At 36.6% G+C, this 16933-nt stretch overlaps 2 protein-coding genes and 1 pseudogene across 2 annotated transcripts; 1 reads left to right on the forward strand and 2 right to left on the reverse strand.

Moving 5' to 3' along the window:
* Positions 1–950: 950 nt before the first annotated feature.
* On the reverse strand, positions 951–2652 carry LOC116027526 (annotated as a pseudogene).
* A 1116-nt stretch (positions 2653–3768) lies between these two features.
* LOC116027527 (xyloglucan-specific galacturonosyltransferase 1-like) lies at positions 3769–5442 on the reverse strand. The gene has a single exon (XM_031269229.1). It carries the CDS (start codon positions 5440–5442, stop codon positions 3769–3771), a length of 1674 nt encoding a protein of 557 aa, XP_031125089.1.
* Positions 5443–13941: 8499 nt separating this feature from the next.
* Positions 13942–15840, forward strand: LOC116027528. Its single transcript, XM_031269231.1, has one exon. The coding sequence runs from the start codon at positions 13942–13944 to the stop codon at positions 15838–15840; it is 1899 nt and encodes a 632-aa protein (XP_031125091.1).
* The last annotated feature ends 1093 nt before the right edge of the window (positions 15841–16933 follow it).

A 16933-nucleotide genomic window follows, 5' to 3' on the forward strand; every position in this document is an offset into this window, starting at 1 on the left:
GGGGGGGGGGGGGGGGGGGGGGGGGGGGGGGGGGGGGGGGGGGGGGGGGGGGGGGGGGGGGGGGGGGGGGGGGGGGGGGGGGGGGGGGGGGGGGGGGGGGGGGGGGGGGGGGGGGGGGGGGGGGGGGGGGGGCGAGCTTTGTTGGGGCAGATTAGATTCAAAGAAATTGAGGAAGATGAACTGGGTTCTATGGGGCGACAAACAAATTAAAGCACGAATCTTTATAAGGACGACGGAGAGACAACGTGTTTGTTATATAAACGCGAACTGGGCTTTGACTTTTTTTGCGCCGAAATTTGCACGGATGAGAACGCATTCATTACTTCTGTTACATTATGGTTCTTCTAGACACAATTCAGCGTGAATGCTATTGAATTTGGTCATCAATGACATATACATCACCTTCAATTCTTCAAAATCAGTAATTTTAGTATGTTTAAATGAAGTTTACCTTTAAAAAAAAAAATGTGAACAAAAATTAACTTTAATGACCAAAGTATTTAGTTTTTTTTTTTGAAAACAAGTATTTAGTTGATATAACCGTACCCCTAAAGTCACAATACTAAATATAAAAGTCTTTTCACATATAATTAATAACTTATTTTATATTTAAAAATATATAGTTAAATTTTTTCAGTCAATTTTAAAACACAACTTAAAACATTCATTTTGCATTGTCACATTGTTTAACTTATAAGCAATAATCCCAAGTAAAATGAGATGGAATGACAATAATATATGAATGTGCACTTCTTGAATAGTGTATGTTAATAAGTTAATTATCAAGATGAACTGAAACCATCATCTACAAATTGAATATATCTTGTCCACAAAAATTTGTTTAAAAAAGAATATAATATATAGTTTTACATTTAATATATATTTTTTGCTAAAATTAATATTACTAAAAGGGTAGGTAGCTATCCATCCAATCTTTTTTTTTGGTCAATCTATCCATCCAATCTATTCACTCTCTCAAATAGGTTGTTCATTGCTATGGAAAATGCATCCTTAAAATTGTGGAGCTTAGAATTAGGATGTCTATACAGCAATCCAGGTAATAGTTCATAAACTATATATCTCCTCATATTTTCCCTTTCCTTGACACCAATTTCTGCTAATCTTTCCACCACATTCACCTTCATGTCTCTAACATCTGCTTGATCGATGAGCACTGAGTATTTTTGGTGGTCTTGGGGCAGATGCCACGGATACTGATAGTATGCTGTAAGGGGATCAAAGAGGACAGGAATACAACCTGCGACGAGAGAGTCGAAAACTGATTTTCGGGTGGGGCTGTCGCCCGGAGGTTGCATGCAGAATTCTGATTCCATGAAGAGGTTAATGATAGATTCCGGCTGATCACATCCGCCGGAGCGGCAATCCAAGAATCTGCAGTTTTCATGGCTTCCAGTGCATTGTTTGATTAGGATTAATCTTATGTTTTCCGGGGAACCTGGCCTGGCGGCGCCGGCGAAGCTCACTAGGCTTCTCCGGGTTGAGGAGATGGTTTTTTGCTGCCATGAAATGATATCGTGGTCGGATTGTGGATGAAAGTAGGTGGGGTGTGGGACCCCGATGTCGTTTACATGCCAGGCTAGGGTTGCCGTTCGATCAAGAGCTTGATAGGATTCTGCATTTCATCAAGCTCCAAAAATCTGCTTCCCCAATCAGATCCATCTAATTTTCTTCTGAAATCCCAGGAAATTTTTCCCAGAACAAAGACATGATCTTTCCCTGATTTCTTGAACCAGGCGGGCTGAGATTCTAGCCATTTCACTAGCTCCAACCCCAGAGAGTCTTTGAGAGCTAGCGTAGGAGACATTATTCTTGAAATGGCAGCGCAGGATGTCTAGGCGGCCATAGATCAGAAGGGCACGTAAAAGAGATTTGTGATTGTAAACTCTGCAAGGATGGTTGAGGATTAGAGAATGAAAAATGAGCTCCAGTGAATACTGATGAGTGTGGTACCACCCTCTTCCAAGCTTCTGTATGGGCTCTCCCAGGGCTCCGTTGTTGAAATACTTGCAGAGATTTTGCCAGGGAATCATGTCTCCACACTGGGCTGTCAAATCTTTAATTTGTTGAACTTTGCAGGCAATTCATACACATAAACTCCCCCGCGGCAGGTTGAGGTTGATTCACTCATTATCTGAACAGACGAGGACCAGGAGCGCTGCTCTCTTATCAGCTTCTCAACATTCCTATAAGCACGCTCCAACGCCTCATTATTCCCAGTACTTCTGAAAGTGAGAACTTGATTCCCATCAGCTCCAGAAGTAGTAGTATTGTTGTTGGGCTTCTCTTCTATCATCACATTATTTTTCTCATTATTGACAGCTGCTGCAGGGGGTTGAAGTGGGTGGATATTGGGTTTAGTGCCGGCTGAGATGCAGTAGTAGACGTTGTGGAGCTTTCGGGTGGAAAGGCAGACGTGAAGTAAGTTGCCTGAAATAATGGTGGTAGATGAAGACCATAGGGTTAGGAAGACGAGAAAGAGGATGAGAATTGCAGAAGAAGGGAGAAAACGGATCGGATCAGGAAAACACTACTACTACTACTACGACTGATGAATTCTTGTTGTTGGGGTTTTGCTTTTTTGGAAATTAGCAGCCTGCTGGATTTCTTCTTAACAGCACCAGCGATTGCCATGGCTAATTAACTAAGATCGATAGATTATGGAAGTTTAATTTATAGGCCAGTACGGTGTGGGCAGTGCAGGGATCTGATGCTGCATATATGCCTGAATTGCCTAAAAATGGTTGCATGTAATCTAGTTATTAGAATATAGAAAATATTATAAGAAATATTGTTTTCCCTGTCATTTATTATTATTTGCCTTTAATTTTAAGGCTCATATATATTCAATTTTTGAACAATGATTATATAGGCAATAATCTACAATATTCTAAGAATATAATAATATTGTTTCCATATTTATCTATTTTCATAGTCTAATAATATTTTTCTTATATTCTTATAATATTTTCTATATTATATTCTAATAAAATAATATTATTCTTATAATATTTTATTAATTCTAGTAACAGACATGCATGCAACTTACATCGAGTCCACGTCTCTGATCTGTCCTCCCTGTTCCAATGCACAACAATTATTTTAATTACGTCAAAGTTTTTCAATTTTCAAGGTACAAACTACACACAACGTATGCATGAATATATGCACCCAACATATGCATCACATCTGGCAGATAGATAGATGCAATAGACTACGTACAAGACCACAAGATCTTGACAATTAAGTGCATAATATTAATTAGTGTTGGTTAGATTAAAATTGTAGTTTGACCCTTCTAAATAACTTATTACATAGTATATTTCATCTGGTATATATAACTCTAAAGTAAGTTTATATCACTAATGTATCCGCCCTAAAGCCTTTTCACAAAGAACACCCGTATTGGCGTTCACATCATAAACCTTTTCACATATAAATATTATATTTGAAAATAGTTTAATTTTTTCAGTCAATTTTAAAATGCAACACAAAAATTAAACATTCATGTTGTCACATTGTTTAACTTATAAACATCTATCCAAAGTAAAATTAAATGACATAAGAGTGAAAATAATATATATATGAATTTGCACTTCTTGAATAGTGTAATAAGCGCTAATTATCAAGATGAACTCAAACCATCATCTACAGATTAAATGTTGAATATATTTTGTAGGTCAACAAAGAATTGTTTCAAAAAAAAAACATTTTTTTCAGTAAAATGTAATACTAATAAAAGGGAGGTTTCTATACATCTAATCTATTCACTCTCTCAAATAGGTTGTTCATTGTTATGGAAAATGCATCCTTAAATTTGTGGAGCTTAGCAGAATTAGGATCTCTATACACCAATCCAGGCAATAATTCATAAACTATATATCTCCTCATGTTTTCCCTTTCCTTGACACCAATTTCTGCTAATCTTTCCACCACATTCACCTTCATGTCTCTAACATCTCCTTGATCGATGAGAACTGAGTATTTTTGGTGGTCCTGGGGCAGATGCCATGGATACTGATAGTATGCTGTAAAGGGATTAAAGAGGACAGGGATACAACCTGCGACGAGAGAGTCGAAGACTGATTTTCTGGTGGGGCTGTCCCCAGGAGGTTGCAGGCAGAATTCAGATTCCATGAAGAGGTTAATGATGGATTCCGGTTGATCACATCCGCCGGAGCCGCAATCCAAGAATCTGCACTTTTCGTGGTTTCCAGTGCATTGTTTGATTAGGATTGATCTTATGTTTTTCTTGGAATCTGGCCTGGCGGCGCCGGCGAAGCTCACTAGGTTTCTCCGGTTTGAGGAGATGGTTTTTTGCTGCCATGAAATGATATCGTGGTCGGATTGTGGATGAAAGTAGGTGGGGTGTGGGATTCCGATGTCGTTTACATGCCAGGGTTGCCGTTCGATCAAGAGCTTGATTGGATTCTGCATTTCATCAAGCTCCAAAAATCTGCTTCCCCAATTATATCCATCTTGTCGTCTGAAATCCCAGGAAATTTTTCCCAGAACAAAGACGTGATCTTTCCCTGATTTCTTGAACCAGGCGGGCTGAGATTCCAGCCATCTCACCAGCTCCAACCCCAGAGAGTCTTTGAGAGCGTGGGAGACATTATTCTTGAAATGCCAGCGCAGGATGTCGAGGCCGCCATAGAAGGGCACGTAAAACAGTTTTGCTTCGTTGGGATTGTAAACTCTGCAAGGATGGTTGAGGATTAGAGAATGAAAAATGAGCTCCAGTGAATACTGATGAGTCTGGTACCATCCTTTGCCTAGCTTCTCTATGGGTTCTCCCATGGCTCCGGATCCGTTGTTGAAATATTTGCAGAGATTTTCCCAGGGCATCATGTCTCCACACTGGGCTGCCAAATCTTTGTTGAACTTTGCAGGCAATTCATACACATAAACTCCCCCACGGCAAGTTGAGGTTGATTCACTCATCTGAACAGACGAGGACCAGGAGCGCTGCTCTGTTATCAGCTCCTCAACATTCCTATAAGCACCCTCCAACTCCCCATTCCCAGCTCCAAAAGTAGTAGTAGTAGAATTCTTGCTGGGCTTCTCTATCATCATCAGCACATTATTATTCTCATCTCTTTCATTGAGATCAGGGTGAAGGGGAAGGTCGAGATTGGGTTTAGTGCCGGCTGAGATGCAGTAGACGTTGTGGAGCTTTCGGGAGGAAATGCAGAGGTGAAGTAAGTTGCCTGAAATAATGGTGGTAGATGAAGACCATAGGAAGATGAGAATGAGGATGAGAATTGCGGCGGAAGGGAGACGACGGAGCAGGAAAACACTACTACTACTTGTTGTTGGGGTTTTGATTTCGGGAGGATTGATGAATTCTTCTTGTTGGGGTTTTGATTTCTTGGAAATTAGCAGCCTGGATTTCTTCTTAACAGCAGCAGCAGCGACTGCCATGTCTAATTAACTAAGATGGATTATGGAAGTTTAATTTGTGGTCATATATATATGCATCCTAATTAATTCAATTCAGTCGTGCAATTTATAGGCCGGTATGTGCAGTGCAGGGATATGATATGGTGCTGCATATATGCCTTGCCTAAATTAAACATGGTTGCACGTAGTCTAGTAACATGCATGCAACTTACATCTCATCTGAATCATCGACTCCACGTCTCTCATCTATCTGTCCTTCCTTTGCACAACGCTTATTTTAATTACGTAGTCAAACTTTTCAGTTTTAAAGGTACAAACTACACACAACGTAAGGTCAACCTTTCACCAACCCAATAATTGTGAATTGTGCATGAATATATATATATATATATATGCTATGCAGTATGCACCCAACATATGCATTACATCGGGCAGATAGATGCAATATCTTAAAATAATATAAAGAGCCACCTTATTTTATTGCACTTTGTGCTTATGTTGTTGTACATTACAATAATAGCTATCTAATTTGCCCTTGCCGATTATCGGACGTTCACTTTCCGACTGCTTAAGGACAAATATTCAATTACTCTCGTGGGCCTGCTTTCTATATTATACATACAGTTTGCCGACAAAAATAAAAATGGGGGCCATGGGGACAATCAAGCAGGATTCCAAATTTTAATCAAATTACGAGTTTGACATTTTTTTTTTGTTTTCTTCCTCTTTATCCTTTTGTCTTTTCGTCCCACCACTCCACTTTCATCTTTTTTTAATTTTTTTTTAATCCACCCACCCACCCACCCACTCCACTGTGTTATTTTCTTCCTCATTGACTGCCATCTTGCCTCACAGATGGAGTTGCAGATCGCAGACTCTCTTTCACTCACTCTTCTCAATTCCTTTACAGTCTAGAGTAATTTATTTTTATAATAAAATTGGGATATAAACAATAACCATATGAGATAAATTTGTGAAGAAGATGCTTGTTTTTTTTTTTTTCTAATTTTGTGTCAAGGTTCGCCGAAGCAGCAGGTGCAAGCCAACCGATGGTGAGACTGAAAATCCGAGTAGTAAGACGAGTCTTCAAGGATATGGGAGGACATCATCTATCTATTCATGGGCTAAGCTCTACCGTTGATGGTGGTTGGTGACGACGGCAGCAGCAACGGACGAACGAGTTCCTGTCCTGGCAAATAAATGTGAGACCAAGTGATGCGCAATTATGTGAAACTCCAAAATCTAGCCAGGATACGCATAAATACTGAAAGAAAGTAAACTTTAATTTATGTGTTTGTCATCTAATTTGCTGGCCCTTTTTGGGACTCATGCTGGACTGAACGGCGTGTTAGAGTTAAAGAGTTTTCCGGTCGCATATTGTGTTTTATCAAATTTCATATTCAATTCAAGTGCTTGACTGAACAGTTTGATTTGTCCCCTCAGTCTTTACGACGAACGAGCAGACCGATGGAACTTGGCGACGGTGAATTTTTTCCCCAGTGATCTCCTCCTCAGGCGGCGATCACTGGAGAAAGTATCTTTATATTTTCCTCTCCTTCATTCATCTTCCACTTCTTGGGTCTTGCGACCAACGACAGAGTGGACGGCGACTGGAACGCTGATCAGAAAATATTTACTGGCAAAATCAGAGGTTGACTTCTCCAGGTTTATTACAGATTCTCCTCTTACTTCTCAAAAGTTTTCTGGAAACTCCATGTTTAATACAGCTTGTTCTCCTAATTGTCTGAGTGTTTCTTTAAAGTCCATGTATTTAATCTATGTATTTCTGTGTGGATTTTGTACTTGCATACCATGAACACAACAAATAGTAGAAAATCTATGGAGATGAAAAACTTCAGCACAAAATCATGTAGAATGTAAGAATAGCCATGCAATTACTTGAGTTTAAGTTTGATCCACCTCCAAAAAACTTCATCACATCTGCCAAACAAAATAAGAGGAAGAAAATATAGTTTTCTTCTTACTTCTCACTTTTGCCTAAAATGGACACTGCTTCCCACTACCCGAAAAACAATGAATAGGAAAAGAATGAAGTGGAATATATTTTGTGGTTGAAAAAGAATCTCACATGTGGCATGGCTGCATATTGAATTTTTTTTTCAAAGTAGCAATTCATACTTTAGGAGTTTTAATTTATTGGCATTTGCGTTTTTTCAGACGGTCGTAAACTAAAATTCATTGCGGAGTCCTACATCTCTGGACTCTAAAATTCATGGATAGCCGACACATCCATGAGGATTGTTAACTAAAATTCATGGATAGCCGACACATCCATGAGGATTGTTAATTATTTTTTTTGGATAGCCGACACATCCATGAGGATTGTTAATTATTTTTTTTCCCTCTCTGGACTCTAGCTATTCATTCTTGAAAAAGGATGTAAAAGAATGAAGACATTCAGACCTTTGATCTCTGACATCTATCACTGCCTCCCCCATCCACGTCGTCGTCGGCGATCACCCTCGTCTGTCGTTGCATTGTATGGAAGGACAAAAACCTCTCTCTGCCTCATAGAAGACACCATAATCGATATGTTGATATTGTTTCAAGCTGGCTTGAATTACTTAAGTAAATATGTTTTTTTTTCTCTCATGTTGCAGAGCCGGTATCAGAACGTCTGAAATTGTCATAGCCTATGATCCTGTTTGGGAAAATGGAACTGGAAAGGTTGCAACACCTGCCCATGCACAAGGATTTGGAACTTCTTGCTGCACATTTAACTTTTTTACGTCTGCACTGTAACTTGTTGGTTCTCAATAATTTGCTGTTATTTTCCTTTTTCATTTTCAAGTGTTCTTCGACTTAAACATATATCTTATCATTTGAATTGTCCCAAAAAGATACAGAGTATTATATTTTGGTTGTTCTCTTGCGCCAGATGATTCTTTTTAAATTGAAACTTTGTTTATTCTGCACGTTTTCCATTGAATACAGAATGAATTCAATTGAATGATTACAACTCCATTGCAAAATGAATTCAAATCTTAAAATAATATAAAGATCGACCTTATTTTTGTCCAAGACTTTTCTAGGCGATATATTTTGTACCTTGTGCATTTGGTGTTGTCTATATCGTCAATAGTTACTTAATTTGCCCATGCCGATAAACGGCCGACCATATTCAGGCTGCAAAGGCCAAAATTATAGGTGGCATGACAGATGAGATGGAAAACCTGTAGCCATTGTGGGGGACTACTGCATGACTCATTACGCATTATTAACCATGGACAGTACTGATAAAGCAAAAACAAGATCTAAAAAAAATGCAATAATAGAAGGGTGGGAGACCACAACATAAACAAGATCTATAAAACAAAAAAAAATGCAATAATATAAGGGTGGGAGACCACAACATGACTCATTATGCACTCTTAATTATGGAGCTGATACTGATTAAGAAAAGACAAGATTTCTTAATTATGGAGCTGATACTGATTAAGAAAAGACAAGATTAATTAATTATGGAGCTGATACTGATTAAGAAAAGACAAGATTAAGAAGACCATAAATATATACTGATTAAGAAAAGACAAGATTAAGAAGACCATAAATATATAAAAATTAAGAAAAGACAAGATTAAGAAGACCATAAATATATAAAAAAAAAGAAAAGACAAGATTAAGAAGACCATAAATATATAAAAAAAAGTAAGTGATTGGATTTTTTTTTGTTGTGTCGGAATAGTTAGCCGCCACCATCAATAATGAGAAAGATAGGATCGCGTAAACCTGTTATTTGGTGAATACAACAACAAAATGATAGGAGTGATTGGATTGGACGACCAAATTCACTATGGTTAAAGAACAAATCGACATTTAGGGTGGGATACCACGTGGTATCCCACCCTAAATGTCGATTTGTTCTTTAAGCATAGTATATATATATATAATAACATTGAAATAAATGCCAAAAACAGTTGTAAAAACATTCAATACAAATGGCCATTGTAACAACGTCATTTCCATACCAAATTTTTTTTACGACCTTTGCTAAAAAAAATTCTTACAAAACCATTGTGGAATCACATCTACGTAAAAAAAAATTTCTACAACGACGCTCAGGTATTTCTTTTTTACTGATGATGAAAAGCTAAGTTCCGAATTTACAATTTCCATACTACAATAAGTGAAAACAATAATTTTGAAGGACATGAGATCTTACCAAATGATATCCATGTAATTTCCTAAACTGCTGAACTTCCATTGTTAGGCTGATATATCTATATATTTTGGTGTGATATGTATATTTCATCTTCGATATACTTAACTCATAGCTTATATATATGTATGTCGCGTGATTGTTCTTCGTCGTATCATTACTTAAGCCACAAACATATATAATTATATACATCATTACTTAAGACACAAACATATATACACAATTTACAACGGATAACAAATTGTTCAACTTCATGCTTAAAAAATATAACAAAAAATTATTTAATCAACTTATAGAATTGGACACATGGTTTGCAGCTTTATGGTTTAAAAAAAAATTCTTATTTAATTATAAAGTACACGTATATACATGCATCTCAAAGAAAGCAAAAGATTGTCACCTTTTTTTACTTGGGCGCATGGCTTACAACTTGTTTAAAATCTCTATGTTTTAAAACAAAATCGTGTAAAAGTACACGTATATCCGCACACCTCAAAGAAAGCAAAAGATTATCAACTTTTTTTACGCATATATCCATAGCTCAAACCAAGCAAAAGATTTCCAGTTTTTTTAATCTCTCTTTACGTGAGCTGAAGGTTAATACATACAGAAAAAAAATAGTATTCATCTTCCTACTTGATAATTTTTTTTTTCAAAACAGGTTATTGATCAAGTGATCTGTTGCTCATTTGTTTGAGTCAATTTCGATAGCCGCACTTCTCAAACTGTGAGTTAAAAATTACACCTTTGCACACCTCTTTTAATTGTAAAAACTAATTTCTATTCTTACAAAATTATTTATATTTATATTCATTTATGCTTATTTATTTATTTATGTCGCATTTAGCCATTTAGGTGGAATTTAGTTTGCTTCTTAGCAAATATTGAGCAAGTTATCTACTACTCATTTGTTTAAAAATTTAAACCCCTACAACAAACAACAATAAAGACAATTAATTGTGAAAGTTCATATATGAATTTCAATAATGCTATGATACTTGATACAAATTTAATGCACAAGTCCAAAGTTTACATATAACGTATGGAAGTTAATTCATCATTATTGATATAACAACAGTTATCCCATTAGTAAACAAAAACATTAATCTATCAAATAGACAAGAACTAAGCATATAAATTTACCAATTCAAATATGCATTCTAAGATTCTAATAAAATTGATAAACGAAAAGGAAACCGTTATTGAAAAAGATATAGTACAAACTCTAAAAGCATATAAACTCAAAAAACTCACAAGGCATATAATAGAGACTATGAAAGCCAGTCAATCCCAAAAAATCATAAATTCAAGATTTAAGTCTTTGACAATTAATAGTATATTAAAAATCCATAAATTCATAAAACAAAAAAAAAATTTAAGTCAATTTTATTTTATTTTTTCTTTTTTCATAATTTAAGATTTTCACACTATATTTATGAAGAAACAATCTTCAAAGCACCACATCGGTTTTAAGATTGAAAGGAAAAACTGTATTCGTATATCCATTCTTCTAATAGACCGCGACAAAAAATAGTAGGAGAGTATTGTAAATAAATCAATACATCAATAATAATAACAAAACATAAATTGGCAAGTAACAATTCGAAAAATAAAAATATATTCCGAATATAAATGATAAATCCGAAAATAAAAATATGTAAATGGAAATAGAAAGATCCAAATCGCGTATAACACATTTTCCTTAAAACCGATTCGCTACCTCCCATGTTGCTAGGAGCGTTGTAGTGTCGGTCTCCCAAGATAAAATGATTAACAATAATATAGTTGAACACTCAACCAATGTTATTTTTAGCGAAGTAGAACAAGGAGTCAAGAATTGAACAAAAGGTTTGTATCTCCTCAACACTCAACTATCTTGGATTATTCAACCACAACTTGTAAATTAATCCAAATAGTAATACAAATAGAAGGGATTCACTACCTTGAATTATTCAACCATAGCTTGTGAACTAATCCAAGTAATAATAAAAAGAAAGAAATTTGAACAAGAGATTTACACTTATTTCTCTCTTCTCTGCCGAAAATGAAGAGAAAACCATCTGTTTCTCTTCTTTCATTTCCCCACGGCAGCTTCTCTCTTTCTCTTCGTTAATCCCTCTATCTCTCTTTTCTTCTCCATATTTTTTCTTCTAACATAACCCATATAGATAAATATGATGGATTCTAGCTAGCAAGAAAGACAAGAGAATAAGACAAAATTTTTTTTTGAATGGAGTTAAGCTTTGGAGATGGTGATCCGGCGTGGGAAGAACTCAAGGAAAGAGGGAGACAAAACATTCCCCATTCCAACAATTCCATCTTTCCACCGAAAATATAATAATAATAATAATAAAAATAATAATAATAATAATAATAATAATAATAATAATAATAATAATATTTAAAAAAATAATAATACTAATAATAATAATAATAATAATAATAATAATATATTTTAACATTTTCACATTTTTTTACCTACAATTAAAACCTAACATTTAACAACCACAATAAGACAATAAAGCCTATGCACAGAATAACGACAAGATTATCATTAATCATATGTTAAAAAAAAATTACGATTAATCACAACAAATCAACCGTCAACAATAAGCAAATCATATTCAATCACAACAATATTCAGAACCAAATCATAACTTCATTTTGAGAGATCAAATCATAAAATCATCTCCATTAACAATAATAAAAGAAAAAGAAAATATTAATTAAACAAAATTAAATGAGTCAACTAGAGCAATAATACCTTAGTCGCGTAGAGGTTTAGAGGCAGTAGAGTACTCACTGAGCAGGCTGGTCGCTGTCGTGGTCTCACGGAGCAGGACTGGTGGAGGACTCGCTTTTCGCCACGCCCGTTGGTGAGATTCGCTGGTCGAGGTCTGCGTCTGTGAGAATGAGAGAACTAAATCGCACTTCTGTGAGAGCGCGAGATATGCCGTGAGCGTTCATTGACCGTGAGAGTGAGAGTGAGAGAGTTAGGCTTATACATGGAAAATTTCTTGAAATATATACAAATATGCCTATTCCTTTGGAATCACCGCTAGTGACCTTCGTTTGACCGTCAAGGCGACGACGGAGCTACTCTTGCTCGACCGGCGAGACGGGCCTGACAAATTGGTGATTGTTCCGATCAACTGCTTAGTTCGGGACTTTGGCATGCGTTGACGATAGTGTGCGTTGGCGGATCAGGCCTGCCTACTCACTTTAAGCGGTGTCATCGGCGCTGAAGGATCAGGCCTGTCTCCTATCTGGCCTTAACTCTAGATGGTTGAGGTTGTTGAAATATCGGTACTAGGGCTTGGCAATAGCGATTAGTGTTTTTGCTTCCCACTGTCGATCCGACTGGCGACCTCTCTCTCCTAACGGTCTGCATTTCTCTCTCTCTCTCCTAGCGGTCGGCATTTGTCTCTCTTCCTTTGCAGTTATCTGCGTTGAATGTGGATATCTATAGAAAGGATATGGCTAAAGAATGAACATGATGAAGGGCAATACTTGGTCGGGTATGGGCCATTTCTACAAGCGTTAGCCATATATTAAAATGGACCTATTTTCCTCCTTGGAATAAAAGCATTAGGAAAAAAATTAAATTCTCACATTATTTTTTTCCAAAAATTATTTCTCACATCATTAAAACACTTAGTTGTTGTCTTATTGATGTGAAGTAGTCATTTATTGTGTTTTATCACGTTTTCAGTTCTGGGACCTTTCTCTACAACTTTATTCAACGAGCTGTGGTTTTTACGTTTGACTTAGTTCAACCATGCAATCCTTTTCGAAAAGCCGTGCACGCTTTACGCCTGAAGAAATTCGTGAGCGTAAAAGAAATAAAAATAAACAATCATGGAAACAACTGTCATCACAACAACAAATTCCAAATGAAATGCAGTGTTTAAACCCTCAGAACGCGTCTGAACAACCACCACGTCCTTCACCTCTGCCATGTAATACAGGTGCTGAACAACTAAATCGATATTAACAATGACTTTATAAATTTTTTTTTACACTGTACTAATTGTCGTAACTCTTTTTTTTTTCCTGGTTTATTGTACGGTGACATTATTCATCTGTGTATGTGCCATTTGGGACAATGCGCACATAAATTCACCAATTATAATCCTTTGCTTATAAATCCACATAATCTATACACAATGAATGATGAACGCCATGTCCTCTCATTGTTTATTGGTTAACGCCGTGGAACAACAGAACCGTTTGTGCTGCCTGCTATTCCTGACTGTATTTATTGTGGCGCTAAACGCATTCAGTATGAGCCACCTGCTTTTTGCTGTTGCAAGGGAGAAGTTGTACTTGTATCAAACGAAATGCCTTTGGTGTTGAAAAACCTGTACACTGGAATTGATGATGCTTCAAAGAATTTCCGTACATGTGTTAGGACTTATAACAACACATTTGCTTTTACTTCGCTTGGCATTCATCAGTATGATAAAAATCTTTGTAAGCGTAATAAAGGCATATATACGTTCAAAGTTCAAGGGCAAATGTATCATTTTATCAATGACTTATTTCCTGATGGCTGTCCGCCGCGCAATTTGCAACTCTATTTTTATGACACTGACCATGAAATTCAAAATCGAGTTGAAAGTGTTGCTAGATTGGAAGAGAACATTGTCAAAGCTTTGATAGAAGTCATGTCTTGCAATCCATACGCAAATTTCTTTAGAAGTCTTAAGGATGTTGTTCACTCTGATGACTTTAGTATTTTGTTGAACTCTTCACCTTCATTGGATCAAAGACTTTATAATTCGCCAACTGCTTCTCAAGTTGCTGCTGTATGGATTGAAGACTATGATGGAGTTGAAGATAATAGGAATATTAGGGTATATGCACATTGTGGTCGGTCACAAAATATTCAATACTATTATGGTTGTTATGATCCATTACAATACCCTTTGTTATTCCCATTTGGTGATGTTGGATGGCATGAGGGTATTCAAAGAGCCTTGCAATCAAGGAATTTACAACCTCTTGGCTATGTAAATTCTTTATCTATTAATGCAAACACTCAATTATTTGTTGATGATCTAATTCGAGCAGAGGAAGCGGTGTTTCGAGAAGGTAGGAAGCGTTCCTCAATATCGTGTAGAGAATATTATGCATACAAATTTCAGGTTCGAGCAAGTGATAATTCTCTATTATTACATACTGGAAGATTATTTCAGCAATTTATTGTTGACATATTACATACTGGAAGATTATTTCAGCAATTTATTGTTGACATATATATTAAAGTTGAAACATTTCAGCAATTTATTGTTGACATATATATTAAAGTTGAAACAAAAAGGCTAGATTATTTTAGGAAAAAACAACAGTTGTTTAGGTCTGAAAACTTTCAAGGCCTCGTTGATAGCGTTGGAACGGGTGCTGTGTTTGGTAAAGGCCTCGTTGATAGCGTTGGAACGGGTGCTGTGTTTGGTAATGAGGTCGGACGTAGCGTTGGAACGGGTGCTGTGTTTGGTAATGAGGTCGGACGTAGATTTATTTTGCCATCGTCATTCATTGGAGGTCCTAGAGATATGCGTGGTCGATATATGGATGCAATGTCCCTTGTCCAAAACTTTGGCAAACCTGATATGTTTTTAACCATGACATGTAACCCTAATTGGCCTGAAATTAAAGGGCTTTTGCAATACAATGACGACGCACAAAATAGGCCAGACTTGATTGCAAGAGTATTCCACGCAAAAATGCAGGAACTTAAGAATGATATTACAAAGAAACAATTTTTTGGCGAAATTGCTACATACACTTATGTAATCGAGTTCCAAAAGAGAGGATTGCCACATGCTCATTTCCTTATTATTCTAAAAGACAAATGTCATGCAATGTCTCCTTCTTTTGTTGATAATTTTGTATCGGCAGAAATACCAGATAAACATCTTCAACCTGCGTTGTACGATCTTGTAAAAAAACATATGGTTCATGGTCCTTGTGGTTTTCTTAATCCAAATTGCCCTTGCATGACACAAAGGAAATGCAAATCCGCACCTACTTGTAAAAGTAAATACCCCAAACTATTTAGCGATGCCACTGAGTTTGCTGATGACTCTTACCCTATTTATAAGAGACGCAATACACCCTTTTTGGTTCATGTTAAAGGGTTTAATCTTGATAATAGATGGATAGTGCCTTATAATCCCCAGTTATTACTTAAGTTTGATTGCCATATAAATGTGGAAGTCTGTGAAGTACATTTATAAATATATTTACAAAGGCCATGATAGAGTAAGCATGACTTTGGGTGATAACACTGATGATCGTGTGATTGATGAAATTAAAGAATACCAAAATGCAAGATGGATCTCGCCCCCTGAAGCTGCATGGGGCATATTTGGATTTGCAATTGCAGAGATGAAGCCTGTTGTTATACAGTTGCAGATACATTTAGAAAACTCACAATATATCAATTTTTATGGCCATGAAAGGATAACCTACATAGTAAGTAGAGGAGAGTCGTCTCGTACTATGTTAACTGAATTCTTTGCAATGAATCTTTCAAGTGATTTTGCAAGAACTTTGAACTTTCTTTATGTAGAATTTGTTAGGAACATCATGTAATAGGTTTTGATGATACCAACTGTTAAGTAAGAATCCCCAAGTCTCGATACATAGGCAAAACAATGTAAGTTCGATAAGTAAACTAAGAGCGAAAATACAACCGGGTAATTTGAGCTCAACTCGGGAAATATTTAAGCTTAAGGTAAACTTGTTTGAACAACTTAGAAGTTTTCGTGTTGTAAGCAAACAGATAGATCAGAAGCAGGCACGAGACAACTCTGGAGGAATAAGGGTCTACGAGACATCAACTAAGTCTCGAGACACAAGCCAAGTTCGAGAGGTAAGGACCTCTCGATATACCTATCGAGTTCGAGACGTAAAGAATATTCGAGAGATAGACCTCTCGATACATGGGATTGAAACATCAAGTGGTCGAGACATCTTTTATGGTCTCGATAAACCGGCACTTCTCCAAGAGGCTGAATGTTAGTCAACATGTGCAGATAAAATACTCTAAGTTTGGAGAAGAAGAATATCATGGAGATAAAATATTGAAGAGGTGCTGAGCGGGAGGTTTCAAAATGGACGGAAGTGGATGACACGTCAGACCTCCACCACAAACGGTCAAGAAGTGCACCAATCCTGAAGTGGTCAGATTCCCCAAACAAGGAATGATGGGAACATAAAAAGAGTAACTTTATCCAAAAGAAGCAAGTGAAGCATGAGCTCAAGAAAGTGGAATATGGAATATTCACTACAAAACAAAAGGCTCAAGTTACAAGACCACTACTCCAT

The sequence above is a fragment of the Ipomoea triloba genome, chromosome 8 (assembly GCF_003576645.1).
Source record: "Ipomoea triloba cultivar NCNSP0323 chromosome 8, ASM357664v1".
In the NCBI taxonomy this organism is placed as follows: Eukaryota; Viridiplantae; Streptophyta; class Magnoliopsida; order Solanales; family Convolvulaceae; genus Ipomoea; species Ipomoea triloba.

Excerpts from the sequence above, each read along its gene's own strand:
- LOC116027527 (XM_031269229.1), bottom strand. The coding sequence starts at position 5,442 with ATGGCAGTCGCTGCTGCTGCTGTTAAGAAGAAATCCAGGCTGCTAATT.
- LOC116027528 (XM_031269231.1), top strand. The coding sequence starts at position 13,942 with ATGCCTTTGGTGTTGAAAAACCTGTACACTGGAATTGATGATGCTTCA.